This window comes from Leucoraja erinacea, chromosome 7 (genome assembly GCF_028641065.1).
Source record: "Leucoraja erinacea ecotype New England chromosome 7, Leri_hhj_1, whole genome shotgun sequence".
Classification (NCBI taxonomy): domain Eukaryota; kingdom Metazoa; phylum Chordata; class Chondrichthyes; order Rajiformes; family Rajidae; genus Leucoraja; species Leucoraja erinaceus.
The window spans coordinates 46,678,493-46,698,604 of NC_073383.1; the positions used below are offsets into that span (position 1 = coordinate 46,678,493).

Consider the following 20,112-nt stretch of genomic DNA (forward strand, 5'->3'; position numbering starts at 1 on the left):
CATTTTTGTTCATTTTAAATTTATACAAACCCTGCACCTTGTCCTTTAAGGACTAACAGAAATTCTATAAATCGTAGAGACCACAAGCTACATTTGTCGGGAAAAGGAGGAAGTGATTTATTCTATATACGTAAATGTATCTTATAGATAAAAGGTCACATAATACGATTTCCAATCATCAGTATCAAACAACTATCTCCTGTAAAAAAAAATGATTTGGCTGGGCTGGACCAACCAACATTCTAATGGTTTCTTCCATTATTCATGACTCAACTCACTTTGCTCTCAAATGATTTTATAGTTTAAGTTTATACGTTTTCTAATGAAAATTGAAATATGGTGTAATTACTTCAATCTCCCTGACTCGATGCACAGATGCGCTAAATCCATGCTCCCCAACAGCAAGGAAATTATCATCTTGTCTTAGGATGGGATGCGCCCACATCATTTTAGCTGGATTGCGATGGAGACCTGGCAATGCAGCTGGACTAAAGGTTTTTATGTATTGACACTGTTTGGATTGAGGGAGATTGATGGAGAGGAATGGAGCACATTGCATTTCAACCACCCAAAACCAGCATCAATCACCCTCAGGGCAGCACTGCACAGATTCCATACAGAGTAAAGGTCACTTGACACTGTGCCCATCAAACCCTCCTAGGACAAATACAGAACAAGATAGATATAGAATAAAGCTTTTTCTACATTGTCCCATGAAACATACAGATATACGACACATTGTGTGAAGTTAAACCAATTTATTCATTCATTTTGACTGGGGTGATGCTGTGCCATGTTACAGGTTGGACAGAATATAGTTCCCATCAAACATTCCCATTATTTTACAATGTATAAATACGGAAGAATGCGCTCTGTTACATATATGTAACATTTGGATATTTCGAACAGCAGCCACTCTATAGATTTTATGCTGTAAAACCAATTCAATTTCAAATTTGCAGATACGAGTTGTTGGTAACCCCTGCTCACTAGTTCCTGGATTAATGCTATCAGAAACTCATTTGATATTTGTTTTTAGATTGAACTGGGTGAGATGAGTCAAGAAATGATGTAGAAATGGTCCAACCTTCAACGGTAATTTTGGAATAGTAAGATACATATATAGAATATGCAGGATATCACACACTGGGGAGATAAATTCCTGCTAATTCCTGCCAGAATAAGGGCAAATAATTCATGTTAAAACATTTAACGATCAAGGAGTTCTTTCCATTGCCATGATTATCCCCTGCCTATCCAAATCTTAAAGTAAGCTTACCCACAGAATTTTAGCATTGATCAGAGATAAAGAGTGATTTTAATATTTCACAAAGCATGGAGTTTACAAGTAGTGATAGAAACCCAGGAAATAATTGGTTCATCGTTGGAGTGGGGAGGGGAGGAAGGAGAGGATATTTTTCATGACAGAATAATTGGATATGTTTTCTTAATGCTACAAGATGATTGATAAAGTCATGTCTAACTCTTAAATATGCTGACAATGCTTCATTATACTTGCCCTTCACAAGTGCTCTTGTCATGCGTTCCAACCAATATTCAGCCTTTGTTCCAAACACAGTGCTCATTTGTGAATACTGAGATAGAGTGGTGCCTGATTTCAACCACAAAGGGGGAGTCCAGGGACCCAACACGTATGTACATTTCAGCCATACGTTTGGGATTTAGAACAGAATAGTGTTTTCCTCCTAGACTTTCATTGTCGACAAGGATAACGTGGCTTTTAACGAACTCACAATTTAAAAGACTGCAATGGCTTGACATTTGCCTCAGGTTTGTAGAAACCTGTTTATCTATTTAATCTGAATATTAAGGCTAGATTCAAATGATGTGGGTCCAGGCAAAGCTAAGAGTCGATTGTTCTAATCAACTGTTATCTTCATGACGACCACTGAAGGTTATCCTGGAAACAGTAATACGTCCTTTTTATTTCTAACTCAAAGATCAGAACTGAATAGAGTTGGAGAGGAGTAATGGAGAAATTTGTGTGCACCTGACTATGATAGGCCTGGAAATTATACCACAGTACCATCAATCCCGGCACATTGGAGCTTTTCCTGTGCAATAATGCTAGATTCAACAGGAAATTTAATTTTTAAATTGAGGCAAGTAAACAGCAGAGAATCACATGAGTATTAGGAGTCTTAACATAAGGTTTGGACAAGAGATGTGTTTTAACAAAAATGAGAGGTGGAGGTTTACAAGCACCATTCGCAAGTGAAGATAATAGTCACCAATTGGGAAGGAGGTACAGAAAGTTCACAAGTCAAAGTTAATTTCACGGGCTGAGTAAGAGGTCACACGAGTGGAGGAGGACAAAGAGATAGGATGCATAAGGCCACACGAGGAACATAAATAAACATTTTAACTTTTATATACTGAAAAGCCATAGCCAACATTCACCAGTGAGCATGGTGGTAATGGTAAATGGGATTTGCTGTGCAATAGAATAAAAGCAATAGATTTTGGAAAATCTTTTACTTATGAGGTAAAGGGATGAATAGATTGTCAGAAGGGCATTGGAAATGTGAAGCTGGCATGAGGATTTGGGGGGCAGATGTGAATTGTGAGCTTCAGATAAGCAATATTACAGAAGTGGAAGCATGCGATCTTTAGAGATTTTGGTATCTGATCAATAAATGGGCAGCTCCTTTGTGTATGTACATCAATGTGCTTTTTAAGGGTACCGCTCTTAATCCAAGACTGATCTACAGTAATATCCATGAAAAGTGTGCACCTGATTTAGGAATCTAGAATTTAGGCACTAGGCTACTGCAACGGGTCACCATGACCACGTGGCCAACTACTCAAATTGTCTAGGCTTCCCACGGCCGAGACTTATGGAATATATATGCCCTGTGATCTTGGGATTAAAGTCCACCTTTAATAGGAATCGATCACTTTGGAAAAATAACTTTAATGTTAAGAGAACTGTCTATAAATTTCAAGAATGGTACAAATCAGAATTGGTGAATCTACAGCCTTAAGCACGGTTGTAAATATTCCCATCTAAGGTTTCAAACTCTGCAGCATTTAACTATCCAGTCTGCAATATCCTCAGCACAGAATAGGATGGCGGAGAAGCACTGAGATCTCTTACCTTAAATCTAAGCAACCACTTAATGCATAAATGAAGCAAATGAAAGAAGTAAGAAAAAAAACAGCATTGACAGGTTAGTCAAAACCACAGGAAAGGAGTACAAAAGGAATCAATGTTAAAGCATCTGATATTGAGTAATGTTTATAAATTGGTTAGAGTGAAACACAGTGCAAGTCATGGCCACAACCTGAATTAATGAGTTGTGAAGAAGAAACCGAAAACCTTTGATCACCTCCAGCCCACGCTGCTAATGAAACGACTCAGAACTGATTCAATAACCATTAAAACATTTTTGTGTTGTGATTTCAGCTTTCCATTTTCTAACTTCCTACCCAGACACTGAACGACAAGCACATGTGCAAATGTCTTTGTTCCACAAGTTTGTGGGAGTGGGAGTCTGGCAAAGCTCTGACCAGGCATTTAAATGTGCAATTCTCAAGGTACTATCTGTTCCACACAGTTGTAAACACATAAAGGTTTGATTCATCCAAACATTATACCTCTAAACTTCCCAAATACTAGGAGCACAGGAACCACTATCTGAATATGGGGGATCTTCCCAAAGGCCAGATGGTAAAAGGACGTGGGTTCATCTGTGCCCAGATGTCGAGAAGTTATTTGGTCACAAACCAGCAGATTAATGCAATTGTAACTGAGCTCAGCCTCCTGGGAGAAAGGTCAGTTCTTAGCGATCCAACCTCGAAAGTCCATGTGCATTCAACTGGTAAAATCCAACAAACTTTTTCTGGTGTTGTGGACGAGTCAAAGAGCCTCACATTCCCTCCATAAACAGGCACATTAAAAGTGACTAATTGCCTGCAGACTGTACCCATAAATAGCATGTTTAAGCCAGAAGAGAAAATATTAAAAAAATACTTCTAACAGCTGCTACACTTTCAATTCAACCCCCTTAAAAAAATCATTATTAATCTCACATTGAATACGTGATTTAGATGAACCTTCGACACAACACATTCTATGAATTAAGACACAAAACTGCAGAACCTGGAAACAAAGCAAAGAAATGAAATTCTGAAGGAACTTAGTGGGTCAGGCAGAGTCTATGGAGGAAAATAGACAGACGATGTTTCAGGTTGGGACCTTCCTTCAGACTGAGGGAATAGAGGGGAGAAAGGCAGTTAAGAGGGATAGGGGTGGGGCAAAACCTGACAATTGATTAAAAAAGAGGGAAAAAGGGAGGTTGTTTATAGGCTAGATTAATATTCAATATTTGGGTTTGGACCCTTCTTCAGCCTGATACACACCACATGCACATCCTCCGGTTCCAAGCACAAACTGCCACTTTGGCCCCAATAAGTCCAACCCTTTCACTGGTTATTATCTTGCCCTCAATATCATATGCGCCGGGATTTTCCTTAACCTTGCCTACCGGTGTCATTTTGTGACCATCTTTGCTCTCCTCATCGTTTGTTGAGCCCCCCCCCCCCCCCCCCCCTAATATGCCAAGAAATCTGAGGTTCTTTATTCCTTAGCCATTCATCACGAGAACACATCAACACTGAACTCCCTCATTTTTAATGCTTTCCGCTGGTCACTTGTACACGTCCCTGCAATTGGCTGCTTCTAGTTAATTTTGCCTGGTCTTTTTCTAACATACTAAAACCAGCACCAATATTCCCAAATATTAGATTGAGTATTGTCCCTTCCCTCACAGGCTCTTACCTATATTGGTTCAAAAAGCTCTCCTGAGCAGATGAAAATTCTAATTCTAAAAGGCCTATTTCCTTCGCTCCATAGATGCTGCCTCACCTGCTGAGTTTCTCCAGCACTTTTGTCTACCTGAAAATTCTGATTGCTATTGGTATTTGACATTAAGGCAATGTCAGATAATGTTGGATAAATTGAAATTCCAATTATTATTATCCCCATTATTTTTTACACTTCTCTGATTTATCTAGATATCCAGTCCTCTATTTCCACCATCTATGAAGCCTGGAGACATAGTTTTCCATCCATATAAGTAAGTCTGTTCTTCACCCTCGACAATATTCCTATTGTGACCCTTGCTAAATTAGTTTAAACCCTCTCCAAATCCCCACGCAAGGCTGTTGAACCCATTCATAGGCAATCTATCTGGCTTACCTACTTTACTGGCTTTACCTACCTTACATTTTATCTGCTTTGTTGTTACCTTCTCGTAACCAACAATCTATTCTATATTTCCCTTTGTCTCCATTCCCTTTACCCTGTTTTCATACCTTACATTTCCTTATCTATATACTTCCTTATCTATGCACCACCCACTCCCCGACATCAGTCTGAAGAAGGGTCTCGACCCGAAACATCACCCATTCCTTCTCTCCAGCATTGTGTCTATCTTTGGCTCAGACTGAATCTACCTTCTTCAGAAACATTCTCAGCCATGCAGAATATCCATTCTATGCCATACATTTCATTTCCATCTGGGACGAATGACTTATTTCAGCTTTACCTGATTTAATTACAATTTACAGGTCTACCAGTAGATGACACTCAACACCAGGCAGAATAAACTATAATCTTGAGATCTCAAGATATTCATAAATCTATGAGCACCTTTCTGTGGGAGATGTCTCAGACTGACTATATGTAACCAGAAAATTAATGTATCTAAAAGTTGATTAATGGACTGTAAGACATTACTGCTTTGAATCAGCTCTCTAAATAATTAAAATAATTTTCTAGTGTATCCCAATTGCAAAAATGTCACATGCTACTTTAATGCAGTTGCCAATTTGAATTGAAATTGTTTCAAAATCATGGTGCAAAAGCTGCTTTCCCCAAGAAGCAAGCCAGATCAACTAATCACTAAACCAGTTTTCCTCATTTACATAATGTAAATCCTGATACATTTGACTAGGTATTTGAGAACCAAGGCAGCAATCTCAAATTGTTGAAGATTTAATTGTAAAACACAAGACTGTTTAATTGTCTTATGTACCAACAATGTAATTATTATTTGATGCATACAAACATGCCCATAAAATGCAATTGCACACGTAAAACATAATAAAAAATCGAATAAATGTTACGGTAACCATAATAGTGCAAAAAATGAAACCTTTAGTGCAAACAAAGACAGTCCAAAACGGATTATAGTTGCTGAGGTTAGTGCTATGTAGTGTCCATCTCTTTGGTCCTGCTAATGTTGAGAGAAAGATTGTTCTGGCACCATCCAATCAAATATTTCTATATAGGGGTTGATGTACGTTTTAATCTTACTCGTCATTACCCATTATTTGTCCAAAACGATGGTGGTATCGCAGTGAATTTAAATATAGCGTTGGAGTTGTGCCTGGCTACATAGTCATGGGTAATAGAGAGCGTAGAGCAAGGGACAGGGCACACATACTTGAGGTGGTCCCCCATTGATGGTTATCAAAAAGAAATTCGGAAGGTTATCGGAAAGACATTCTTGCCATAGAGGGAGTACAGAGAAGGTTCACCAGACTGATTCCTGGGATGGCAGGACTTTCATATGAAGAAAGACTGGATAGACTCGGCTTGTACACGCTAGAATTTAGAAGAATGAGGGGGGATCTTATAGAAACTTACAAAATTCTTAAGGGGTTGGACAAGCTAGATGCAGGAAGATTATTCCTGATGTTGGGGAAGTCCAGAACTAGGGGTCACAGTTTAAGGATACGAGGGAAGTCTTTTAGGACCGAGATGAGAAAATCATTTTTTATACAGAGAGTGGTGAATCTGTGGAATTCTCTGCCACAGAAGGTATTTGAGGCCAGTTCATTGGTTATATTTAAGAGGGAGTTCGATGTGGCCCTTGTGGATAAAGGGATCAGGGGGTATGGAGAGAAGGCAGCGATGGGATACTGAGTTGGATGATCTGCCATGATCATACTGAATGTCGGTGCAGGCTCGAAGGGCCGAATGGCCTACTCCTGCACCTATTTTCTATATTTCTTTGAAAGTGTCTTTTGCCAATTCATACTGATTTTGGTCAAGGAAATCAAAGAACCAAAATACATAGTGATGAGCAAAATCCCAGTTCTCGGAGTTTGATAAGCCTGGAGTGGATGACGGTACTGAACACTGAGCTGTAGACGATGAACAACAGCCTGACCTACGTGTTCTTATTGGCCAGGTGGTCAGTGCAAAGTTTGGAGTCAGCAAGATCACATTCCCTATTGATTTATTGTGGCTGTAGATGAATTGTAGTGGGTCCAGGTCCTTGCTAACCAACCGCTCAAAGCACTCCATCACGGATGCCAGTGCCACAGTTGGTAGTCGTCGAGGCACGTCATCTTACTTTTCTCACGCACCGGTATTATTAATGTCCTTTTAAAGCAGGTGGGAACCTCGGATCTCAGTAATGAGAAGTTGAAGATGTCAGCCCAGATTTTAAGAACGTGGCCAGGTACATTACCAGAGTTGGATAGTTTCCAGGGGTTCACCCTCATGAATGATATCGGCGGGGGCGCTGCAATGGCGGCAGCCCTGTGAGCAGCGTGTTTGTTTTTCCAACTTTTTTTTTAGTATGTTTTAAAGTATGTATTTAATGTTTCTTTGTGTGTTTTGTGTGGGGGCTGGTGTGGGGGAAACCGTTTTGGCCGCCTCCTCCATGGAGAGGCAACTTTTTCCAGGTCGCCTCCCCCGTGGCCTAACAGCAAGGATCGGCGCGGCCTTTCCCGGAGACGCACCCGGGGCTTCAGCGGTGGGCGCAGCGTGGACTCTCGACGTGGAGTGGGTGAGCCCTCACTGGGGCTCGCTGGAGGGGAGCGCTCCGTTTCGCTGGCCCGGGGCAGCCGGCAGCCTGAAGCCGCGCGCGATCTACACAGCTCCAGCTGGCGCAGCGTCTACAGCCCGGGATCCCTCATGGGGGACCCGGGGGAAGAAGCCATCACGGCCGGCCCACGGCCAACTTCTACCGCGGGCGCGGTGGCGACTTACCATCACCCCTGGAGGGGAGCTTCGACCGCCGGCCCTGCGGTCTGCGGTGCTTCTGGCTACGGCGCGGCGGGAACTTTAAACCTCGACCGCCGGCCTGCGGCCTACGCCAACTTAAAGCCGCGGTCTCCGGTGGGGAAGAGCCGATCCTGGACTTATACCTTGTCCTTTTACCATCTAGACGCCCGCGGCAACGGCTGCGGAGGGTTGAGGTCCCGACCACGGGGGGAAATGGAGGAGGACTGGCCAAATTGTGTGCCTTCCACCACAGTGATGAATGCTGTGGTGGATGTTTATGTTAAATTTTTATTAATAATAATAATAATAAATTTTATTTATGGGCGCATTTCAAGAGTCTCTGTTGGACTTGTGGATGGAGAGGAGACCGGCTGATGTGGATCTGAGGGACCTTGAGGGTTGGTAGGGGGAGAGGAGGTCAGTGAGATATGTGGGGGCCAGATGGTGGAGGGCTTTGCAGGTGAGGATCAGGATTTTGTAGGTGATCCGGTGGGAGATGGGAAACCAGTGAAGTTGTTTGAGGACTGGAGTGATGTGATGCCAGGATTTGGTGTGGGTGATGAGTCGGGCGGCTGCGTTCTGGACCAATTGGAGTCGGTTGATGTAGGTGGAGCTGATGCCAAGGAGAAGTGAGTTGCAATAGTCCAGTCGGGAGGAGATGAAGTCATGGCTGAGTCTTTCAGCAGCGGGTGGTGTGAGAGAGGGTCTGAGTTTGGCGATGTTGCGGAGATGAAAGAAGGAGGTTTTAATGACATGGCGGATGTGAGGCTCAAGGGAGAGGGTGGAATCAAAGATCACGCCAAGGTTGCGGGCCTGGGGAGATGGGGAGACAGTGGTGCCGTCGATGGTGAGAGTGGGGTTATTGATTTTGCTGAGTGTTTTTGTGTGTGTTCTTTATCATTGTACCACTGCTGACATATTCATTTCACTTGCACTTTATGTGCAATGTGACAAATAAACCGTTATTGTATTGTATTGTATTCTGACACCATACTCAGTGACTGAGCTTAGAGGGTCGCTGGAGGCCAAGGATACACTGTTGCTCTCCTTTTTGAAGCGAGTGAAGTGAGAGTAGAAAGCATTGGGTTTGTCTGGAAGCTCTCACTTAAGCTACTATTTAGTTTCACCATATAGGAAGTATTAAGATGTAAGCCTGCCACAACTATTGAATGACTGTCTCATTCTCTAGTTTAAACCAAAAGCGTCTCTTTGCTTATTAAGGTCATAGTTGGACTTCTTATACGACTCTGTATCGCTAGACTTTAATGGCCGGGATCTGGTCCTCAGTAGATTTCAAACCTCATGGTTCATCCAAGGTTTTTGGTTAGCGAACACTCAGATGGACTTGATGGGAACATGTCCTGATATGATATCCAACTACTCACTTTCCTCAAGAGCCCATTAAGAAACAATGGGGAATTCCACTCTTGGCTGTCTCTGCTTCCTATGCATCACAGGTTGTAGCTCAGAATACAGGTTGTTAACAAGTTGGATACAGAACCTGGATCCTTGTCTAATATTATGCTACAAAGCAGTGACTGTGCATACAAAGCTATTAGGTAATGTTTTTTGCTGCAGAACAGAAATATTCCTTGTCTAGGCTGCAAATGCCAACCTGTGGATATCCCTCCACAGACTTTGACAGAGTAACATAGATATTCATCCCATACTACACGAATACTTTCCCCACTAGCATGCTGGTTGGAATAATACTCATTTTTTCAACTCATAAATCAGAGAATCACAGCTCACAACATCTGCACTCTCCCTGGAGTTCTGCATATATCGACACTGATGCAGCTCTTCAACTGCCAAATTCTGTCAAACCTGGAAACCTCTTCTATGTATCTATCTCCGTCTCAACAATCTTTAAAACTAATTTCTCTAACCAGCAATTTGGTTGCAATTGAATATCTCCTCCTGTGGTCCTGTGTCAAATGTTGTCATTTTTCCTATTAAATGCCATGAGACATTTTACTATGTCAAAGATGATGGATGTGGCTTATGGATGTTGTTTACCTATCCAGTGATCTGCTCACCACACCCATGCTTCCTAACCCACATCACAAGTAAGTATTGCAAATATCAAAGTCTTCCAGAAGTGTCGGCTTTTAGTTCATTATCCCCTATTAAGATCAGAGTATAACTCCCACAAATTTCTTACAAACAGCAAAAGAATAAATTTCAGAAAAACTCTCGGTATATGCTTAAAAAATGCATAGGCAGATACTTTTTAGCAGCCCATCAAAGAAAGCAACCACGCATGCAGGATTTCTTTAACTGCTTTTACATGCTTCCTCCCTCAGGCTCACAGAATAATAAGAAAGTCAATCATCTGAATGAAAATGCACTGATCAATTTCTTGGTGCCATTTTCCTGTACTTGCAGCATAGCTTCCATCATCTAATAAACCTCCTAACTCAATTTTAAAAATTTGAATTAAGGAACCATCCACCGTCTTTTGGGAAAGAGGATTACTTTTTCAAACCACTTTAAACAAAAAGTTTTGTTCTGATTTTATTCTGGTTATAGGATTGTTTCCTCTTGTTAAAGATTCATCTACGGAGAAAATTGTTTTTTGATATTTAACCCAAGGAGATTTCCTTGATATTCTCTTACTTACTTCCCCTTCAGTCACTCTTCCCAGCACTCTACATTTTAACTCTTCCCTTCTTAAGAATGCCTTGATTGGGTACAGTTCCACAGGGCACCAGATGCCTTTTACTCAAATCGCAATCCTTGACATATCCATTCGTAAGAATGGCTTGATTGGGTACAGTCCCACAGGCCATAATGATATTTGACCCTGGGGCAATTCTGCCAAGTACAATTTTGCCCTTGCCAGAGGTTTAAACATGCAAACATCTCCGGAAGCTGTCACGAGACACAAATTTAAAACATGAATGCTATTATTTTCTTTTTCTGTAATCAGATCCCCTGTGCTCCAGAAGAGAGCAACATTGAGACTCAATCATTACAGATTATTCAGACCCGGGTTTATGTTCCTTCTGTGCTATATATCTTACCTACAGAGGGATCTGTTTCAGATCTCCCACTGTCAAAGGCTTACCTCGATTAGCTACGGGGGAAGGTGGGCTCCAAATTTTTCATCGACTATTTCCAGTGTTTGCAGGTCAGAGGCGATGTAAAACATATAGCTTGATGCAACACGGAGCAACTGATATAGAGAGCATGATTTGCTCCTTTCACCTTAATATACAATCAATATACATTAGATGGAGACACCTCTAATTGCTATAACAAAAAAAAACAATCGACAGTATTTTACAGAATAACTAGCTCTTTGAATTTGCCACCCCGTTTAATACGACTGCTAAAGATATTTAAAAGCTTTTTTTAAATTGAACTTTATGGAAGATGAGACCATGTTTTGTGCAAGAATCAAAATTTATTTTCAGTAAGTATTTTGTATTTTGTAAGTGTACAAAGGATTGAATTAGAAATCAATCTCAATTTAACTTTTCCAGTTGCTTCTAGTTTTAAAGAATCAATATGTAACTGCCCCAATATACTGTGCCTGCCATAATGGATTATTGAATTAATTTCTCCCTAAGCAGTTAGTCACCCTGCCTCCAGTACAGAGCTGTTTGATCAGTTCCCAGTTCTACAAAGCATACCTTCACTCCATGACCGATGTCATCCAAGATGGCGTAATCAATCGGCTTCCTGATGTATCTAACAGGCCTCTCAGGGTTGGATGGGGCAATAATTTTATGTGTCCTGGAGGTGTTTTTGTTGGTCGTCAAGATACCAATTTCTCTTCTGGCAACTTTTTCCTTGTGTATGTCCACAGTCTGTAATGTAAACATTAACAATGTTACAATATTTGGTAAATTTATCACAATTTACGGTACAACATAATAGGCATGAGTCACAAAAAAATAATATACCCAATACAACCAAGCCTCGCAATGCAGGCAAGCATGTCAAGAGATCCAATTTTACTTATTAGTGTCAGAAGGAACTGCAGATGCTGATTTAAACCAAAGATAGATACAAAAAGCTGAAGTAACTCAGCGGGACAGACAGCATCTCTGGAAAGAAGGAATGGGTGATGTTTTGGGACGAGACCCTCCTTCAGACTGGTGAGGGATAAGGGAAATGAGAGATATAGACATTAGTGTACTAGGTTGAACACTGTTCAACGCATCTTGAAAATATGCACAGACATCAACTGAAATATCTCAACAATCCCCCGTTGTTTAGTTGGAGAACTCATTCTAATTTGATAAATAAAAGATCCCAACAAGTTTTTGCTGCTATAAGTTATTAACCCACATACTTCGACGTAACAATTAATTTTGTGCTGGATTTCAGTCACTGATTTTCTTTTCATTATCATTCTGTCCATAGCCGTTGCCTGTGTTCTCACCACACCCATACTTACATGGTTATGGATGTATATTGGAATCTTGCCAGGACTATGGATTCGGGAATGTCCAAAGGATAGCCAAGCCATAGGAAATGTAGTAACAAGGCCACATTTCTAGAACATTTCTTTCTAGGGTTTCTAGATTTCCTTTCTAGGCAAAGCTGGGGGTAGAACTGCTGATCAGCAATATTTAAAAATGACTAAATGTAATGAAATTGATGTAAACTATTTTAGAAATATCAATATTTGAAGACAATAATTAAAATTACTTAACCACTGAAAATATTAAACTAAATAAAAATGAAAACAAAACCACACACCTTTCCTTCTTTCTGAAGGCAAAGCCATCTCAAATGAACCTCTGCCTGGTGTGACCTAATATAACAGGTCACACCAGCCCGGTGTGGGAGACCCAGCCCCGAGTCGGAGATGTCGCCAAACGGAAAGTAGAGCGAAGGAGAACGGCCAGCGACCAGCGACCAGCACCCGCTGTGAGTCCACATCGCACGGCCAATTCCAGCCACTACGCCTCTGGTCCCCCTCGCTGGCTCCTCCCCCTCCCCCCCCTCCCGATGCCCCCCTTCTCCCCATGGCTCTTACCCCGTCTTTTCTCCGAGCTCACTCCCTTCGCCCACACACCTCTCTCTCTCCACAATCCCCCCTCCCATACAGCATGAAAACAGGCCCATCGCCCAACTTGCCAACACCAACATCTATACAGGTCCCATCTGCCTGCGTTTGGTTCATATACCTCTAAACCAATCCTATCCATGTGCCTGTCTAAATGTTTCTTAAACATTGCAAAAGTACCTGCCTCAACTATCTTGTCCAGCATCTCGTTCCATATACCCACCACCATTTGTGTGAAAAAAGTTACCCCTCGGGTTCCTATTAATTTTTTTCCCCCACACCTTAAACATACGTCCTCTGGTTCTCACTTTCCCTACTCTGGGTAAGAGACTGTGCATTTACCCGTCCTATTCCTCTCATGATTTTCTACACCATCAAGCGCACCCCACATCCTCCTGCGCTCCAATGAACAGAATCCAATCCTCGAGTCCTGGCAATATCCTCATAAATCTTCTCTTCACCCTTCCGAGCTTGACAACATCTTTATGATAACATAGTGCCCAGAACTGAACACAATATGGTGTCCAGAACTGAACATGACCCCACTCCACCCCCCCCTCAACCGCTGTACTCAATACTCTAACTAATGAAGGCCAAAGTGATGGCCAGACTGATGGTCAAAAGCCTTTTTGACCAACCTATCTACCTACGACACCACTTTCAAAGAACTTCCAAGGAATTTCTTGTCCCCAGAAATAATGGGCATGATCAATTAACAAATGACTTCACATACAGCAAATATGGAGAAAAGGTTCCACTTATGGAAAGATGAAGACAGAGCCAAAACTATAAAATAGTCACTCAAACTGAAAATTCAAGAGAAACCTCTTGGCCCAAAAAGTATGAATATAAAAAATATTACAAGCAGGAGATGTGCCAAATTTCAAAGATGCCTTACATACAACGCTATAACTGAGTATGATGTAGAAGGGAACATCAGAAAGTGTCCAAGGGAATTGAATGAAGGGGTTCAAAGTGATTTATGTTCAGGATAATAAGCAGCAAAGTATGCCCTGTTTCTCTGCTGTAGGCTCCATCTAACTTAATGTACTCTGCTCTTAGTGCTGGGCAGGTGCTCTGTTCACCAGCACTCTTCTTCCAAATTGAAATATATTTCACTTAAATCAGTAATTAGATCCACACTTTGACTGGTGACAGAAGTTAGAGGTACCATCACTTCACATGGAGAATGAGGGAGAGGAATAGATGTCAAAATCGTGAGAGGAATAGATGTCAATAAAAATGAGTTAGATTGTAAATGAGCAGATACGAATTCGTACAGGCGTGGTGCAGACAGGAGGTGGGGAGGGTGAGCACAGGAAAGGAGGTAGAGTTTGCACAGACAGGGTTGCTAAAACCAAGAAAATCATAGAACGGACGAAAGCAAATCTTGAAGGTTAAACAAAGAAGCAGATGCTGTTAGTACTTGTGAACAAAGATATGCATTCCAAGCATGACAACATAAAATTATTTGTGAAATTGCCTTTAAAACAGATCATGTTTTCCTCTTATCTGAACATCAAAGGGCTAAATTAGCCATTTCATATTAAACAACTTCAGGGACTAATTTACTTTTCAGTTTGGTGATGCAATAGTATGTTTGAATCCACAGGTTGGAAATCTGGAAGATCACAAGCAGGGAGCAGAAACAGTCAGAAAGACTGGATGATTGGAAGAACTGGGCTGTGAAACATTATCTAATCATTAAGCACGGGATCTGAGTGTGCAGCTTGTGCTTCTTGTATTCATTAATATTGGAGATACAAACCACTATTCCTTCCCAAAACCGTTGTTCAAAAAAAGTTTGGATTTGTCATAGCTGTCATCAGGACATTTAAAAAAAAAAATTTGCAGTTTATTCCAGAGCAACATTTCTCAATCATTTCTCTTCATTTTGAGATTATTCAAATTGGATGTATGGCATACAATCTTCCTGCCTTTCTCTGTCATTCCCACTGCTGGTGCCACCCTTTCTTGTCCATTAAGGTTGATACAAACGACACTTCTATTAAAAGCAGAAATTGATATAAAGACTAAGTAGGTCAAGCAATATTCTTGCAGACAAACAGTTAATATTTCAGGTTGATGTCTTTTCATCCTAACATTAATGCTATTTCTCTCTCCCCAAATGCTGGATGTCATACAATCGTGCAATGCGAAAACAGGCCCCTCGGCCCCATTTCCAACCATTTCACCCATCTGCAGGAATCTCATTTATCAACATTTGATCCGTAGCCTTGTATGCCTTGGAGATTCAAGTGCATGCACAGACACTTACATTTTGTGACGATACCTGCACCCACTGTCAAAGTTTGTTTCTTAAAAGCAGATAGCAACAAAAACTGTTAAAGGTAAAATTATGGCAATCTTTAATTGGCAAAAGATCTACAATGAGCACAAACGTTGCTCTGTACTTCTCGGGCTCCCACTCACAGAACAAAGAAGAGTTAGCACAATTATATATTTTTCTTATCAGTAAAACACTCCTACCAAGTCTGAATATGGCATGACTGAAAGATTCTGCAGTCTTTCAGAAGATAGGAAGGCTGGGTCCAAATCGAGCTCATCCAATAACAAGTTATTACTTATCTCTGGAGTGTCAGCTATTTTTTCAATCTTGGCTTCTTTATGGCCTTGAATTAAGCAAATGTTATTACTGCAGGCTGCCATCTTAATATCGTTATTGAAAAGACAAACTGTCCTTCATATTGTGTTCATTCAATTTACAAAGTCATTCAGACTAGGCACCGAGCCATTTTTTTGTTCAACTAGATCATGCTTTTGTAGAATAACGACTCCATTTTAGATTTGACTATTAGATTTGATTATTAGCTCTTTCACCCACCATCTGGCTATACAACCTGGATCATAACCCATTGCTTGCTAGCTCTTGCTGCAGGGACCGAAGCAGATTACTGTTGCATCTACTTATCGGGTTGAGACAAAGACAAAACTGACATATCGCTCTGATGGAAGGCCAAGTTCCGGGCAGACCAAAGAGCGTCTTTCACCAAGTCGATTATCTTCCAGCAGCATTTGATGTCCGTCTCCAAATGTCCACAGGAACAGGCCATAGATCAGAGAGTCCTCTACTACAGAGCTGTTCAGGATGAACCTTGACAAGGACCCGGATTATTCTCCAGGCCTTCTTTGCAAACCCATACTCTGCAAAGAGGTGGGCAACCATTTCTTCGTAGCAGCCATCCTGAGGGCAGCGTGCATTGGTAGCAAGATTCTGCAGGCAGGATCTGTTTGGGAGGGCTCCTTTCACTGCCAGTCAAGCGATCTTGGTGCTTGTTGGGGAGTTCTGATGAAGCATTTTGCCAGACAAGCTGGGGAATCTGTTCAGGGGACCACACCACAGGATCCATCGTCTTTGTTTGACATTGCCTGCAGGATGTTCTGTGCTAACCACTGCCCGATGGACTTGTGGTCAAAGGTAAGATCTGGCTTGACCGTCAGTTTTACTAATTATCAAAATTAATTTACATTGAATCAGTTTTATCTTTTTTCCCCCTTGTTCCACTTGAGTATTTCTGTAAACAAGTCACGTTAATAACATCTCCTACTTCCATTGTTCAAGATAAAAGTGTCTCAAGGCGAGAGGGCAGCAGGTAGCAGGGCTGTAAAAATAGATTGTGGATCTGCAAAGGCTGAAAACAATGGGCGTTGAGGTACCATAAAAACAAGGGAGATAGGTACAAAATAGCAAAGAAGAGCTGATACAGGTCAGCATAATGTTAATCAGTAAGAGGTATGAAGAAACAAAGAACCGTAGATGCTGGTTTACAAAAAAAGATAAAGTGCTGGATCAGGCAGTATCGCTGGAGAATACAGACATGTCCATCTACTGACATGTGACGTTTCAGGTCAGGAGCCTTCCTCAGTCTGATTCTGGTGATGGGTGGGGGAAAGAAAGTAGGAAGAGTGGAGAGAAGGACAAAGCCTGGCAAGTAATAGGCTGGTACAGGTGAAAGGGCATTTTGATAAGCAGATGTTTGTACTAGGGTCAGAGATGAAAAGATATAAAGACACAAAGTGCTGCAGTAACTCAGTGAGTCAGGCAGCATCTCTGGAGAACAAGGATATGCGATGTTTCTGGTTGGGCCTCATGTTCAGACAGATGATTTATGCATAAATGACAGGCATCTTTTTTTTTCAAACCAGCCTCTGCAGTGCCTTTTACCCACATGAAGACAGAAGATCACAGAGTCAGAGAGTAGAAACAGGCCCTTCAGCCCAACATGCTCACACACGCCAACATGTCCCACCTGCTCGTGGTCGGCCAATATCGCTACGAACCTGTACTATCCATGTACATGTCTAACTGTTTCTTAAAGTTTGGGATAGTCCCTGCCTCAACTAACTCATCTGGCAGCTCCTTCCATACACCCACCACCCATTGTGTGAAAGGGTGAGACAAAAGGACTAAAGAGTTTCTTTCTTAAACTATTGAACTTTATTTTTCTCATTATTATATTGTTTACAGAGTACTATATTTACATATTTTGTTCTGCTGCTGCAAATAAGAATTTCATTGTTCTATCTGGGACATATGACAATAAAACACTCTCGAGTTGAATTGTGAATCTAGAAGAAAAAATGTAGATGGAAGGGGAGGGGAGAAATAGATGTGGTGTGGCACGGGGGGGGGGGGGAGATGTTTTGTTTAGTTACCTAAAATCAGTGAATTCAATGTTCATACCGTCCAGCTTTAAGCCAACCAAGCGACATATGAATTGCTGTTCCTCCAGTTTGCATGTGGCCTCACACTGGCAACAGAGACTGCCCAGGACAAAAAGCTCAGCATGGGAATGGGAAGAGTTAAAATGGTTAGCAACCGGGAGATCTACTAGGTCCTGTGGTGCAAGCGCAAGTGAAATGATTGTCGTCTACACTTGATCTCACTTATGTACAGGAGGCCATATTGGGAACTCCGGAAGCAGCAGATGAGGTTACAGGAAGTGCATGTGAACCTCTGTGTCACCTGGAAGGACTGCTGGGGTCCCAGAATAGAATGGAGGGAGGTGTAGGGACAGGTGTTACATCTCCTGCAATTGTAGGGGTAAAGAACCTGAGACGGGGTGGTTTGGGCGAGAAGGGATGAGAGAATTAAGGATTCAGAGGGAGCGGTCTCTGCGGAAGGTCCAAAGAGGTAAGGATGGGAAGATGTGACTAATGGTGGGATCAAGTTGGAGGTGATGGAAATGTCAGAGAATAACCTGTTGGATGCGGAGGCTGGTGGAGTGAAAGACGAGGACCCTGGAACTCTGTTTGGTCTGTAGGGAGGGGGAGCATGAGAAGAACCATAGGACACAGAGGAGACACAAGCAAGGGATCCATCAATGACAAGAGGGGATGCCCTAGAATGCCCTCACCTTGAGAGCAGATGCAGCAGAGACAGAGAAACTCAGAGTAGAGGATAGCATCTTTGCAAGGGGCAGGGTGGAGGAGATCTAGATAACTGTGGGAGTCGGATGGCTTATCCTGCACTGATTGTTCATAGGCATATGCAGACTATTTGAAAATGAGGAGCTCGAGTGTGACCTCTGCGTGGCACAAGCTGTACAAATGAGGTCTCGGGTTGAATTCGCATTGTAGTTTTAAAAGGGGGAGGGTCAATTAGCTTCTGTGCTCATTAAATAGGAGGGTAAGATATTCAGCCAGGGTTCACATTCAGAATTACCGACCATGGACAACCAAGTAGGGTGAATGAGCAAATATTCAAATTGGCAATGGGCAATTATTGAGAAACCCAAGGGTGTATTGGGACCGACAATAAATCGTTGCATTTATTATTGACTTGGATAATGGGATCGAAAACCATGCATCCAATATTATAAGAGATAAGATACTTGGCATTGTAAGCAATGTTGATGGTGGAATTTAATTACAAAAGTAATGGGTAAACATTATCCACCTAAACTGTTTCTTTCTCTTCAGATGCTACATGACCTGTTGAGTATTTCCAATTATCTACATTTTTATTTCAGATTTCCACCATTCATAGATCAAAAAAAATCAATAAGTACTTTTTAAATAGTGAAAACCTGGCAGTAATGACCCAAAGAAACGTAACGTTCAGATAAATTTTGCACATGGGATTTGAGAGATGAGGGGGGAGAAGAGAACCAGTGACATTGCCTGTGAATAGAGAAGCAGTCAGAGTCAATCACAGTGGGGGAGCTGCAGCCCAGACGGGATATAAAGGCAAGGAATCCAAGTATTGGCTGAATCACACTCTCAGTTGTTTCTGCTACTATGGAGATACGAGGTGCCACCTCTTCAACTAATTCTGGCACAAGTCTGAAGAGCGTTGCCAAAGCAACACAGATGGAGCTTAGTACAAACTCTTGACAAATCCAAATAATGGAAATAGTGAATCTATATCTTCTTCATTCTAACAAATCTTTCAAAGTGAGCGAAACAGTAATTTGGTGTCCCTTTGCTGTTTATGGCCTATGACTTGCAGCACGTTTGAGTATTCTCATGTACCCAGTCACACCAACCGTCTTCTCAAATGCAACTTAAGGTAAAAGGTCCAGGTCAGTCAGTAATGGCACTATGTCACTCAACCTTGCTGCCAGAAAGTACTGATGAGAAGGTTTTAATTATATAGATTAATGTACATGGCTAAAAAAATACCTTGATTAAATAAATTGAACATGCATTAGAAAGTTTTCTCTTGTATTTTACACTCAACCTCAAGGGTCTGTCCCACGAGCATGCGACTCCATGCGGCAAGTGCAACCTAAGCGACTCCATGCTCTAAGCACTACCTAACGTGGTCGCTTGAGCCATACAGCCTCGCGGGGCCGGTCCCACTTCGATCGCTGGAGTTGTGCGGAGCTGGTCCCGACATCGTGTGGGGCTCCGAAAAGCTGACCACGTTAAAAAGTTCCGCGCGGCAATGGCCTGCCCGCAGCTGCCTCGACGTCGTACGTCACGCGCGTACTTCGCTCGCATTTCATGTCACTCACTCGACCTCCGCGCAGCCCCCGCTTCTGGTTAGGTCGCTCTTGCCGCATGGAGTCGCTTGCTCGTGGGA

The 20,112-nt window shown here is 41.9% G+C and overlaps 1 protein-coding gene across 13 annotated transcripts in view; it reads right to left on the reverse strand.

Moving 5' to 3' along the window:
• Positions 1-20,112, reverse strand: part of LOC129698962 (abl interactor 2) — a 97,786-nt gene that overhangs the window by 36,836 nt on the left and 40,838 nt on the right. For 7 of the 13 annotated variants that reach the window (XM_055638486.1, XM_055638482.1, XM_055638485.1 and 4 more), the window contains exons 3-4: positions 11,680-11,856; positions 3,119-3,136 (exon numbers count right to left, since the gene is read on the reverse strand). In XM_055638486.1, the coding sequence (XP_055494461.1) occupies positions 3,119-3,136; positions 11,680-11,856 (195 nt within the window). The remainder of the gene's footprint in view (positions 1-3,118; positions 3,137-11,679; positions 11,857-20,112) is intronic. The other 6 variants (XM_055638487.1, XM_055638484.1, XM_055638483.1 and 3 more) reach the window with 1 other exon arrangement.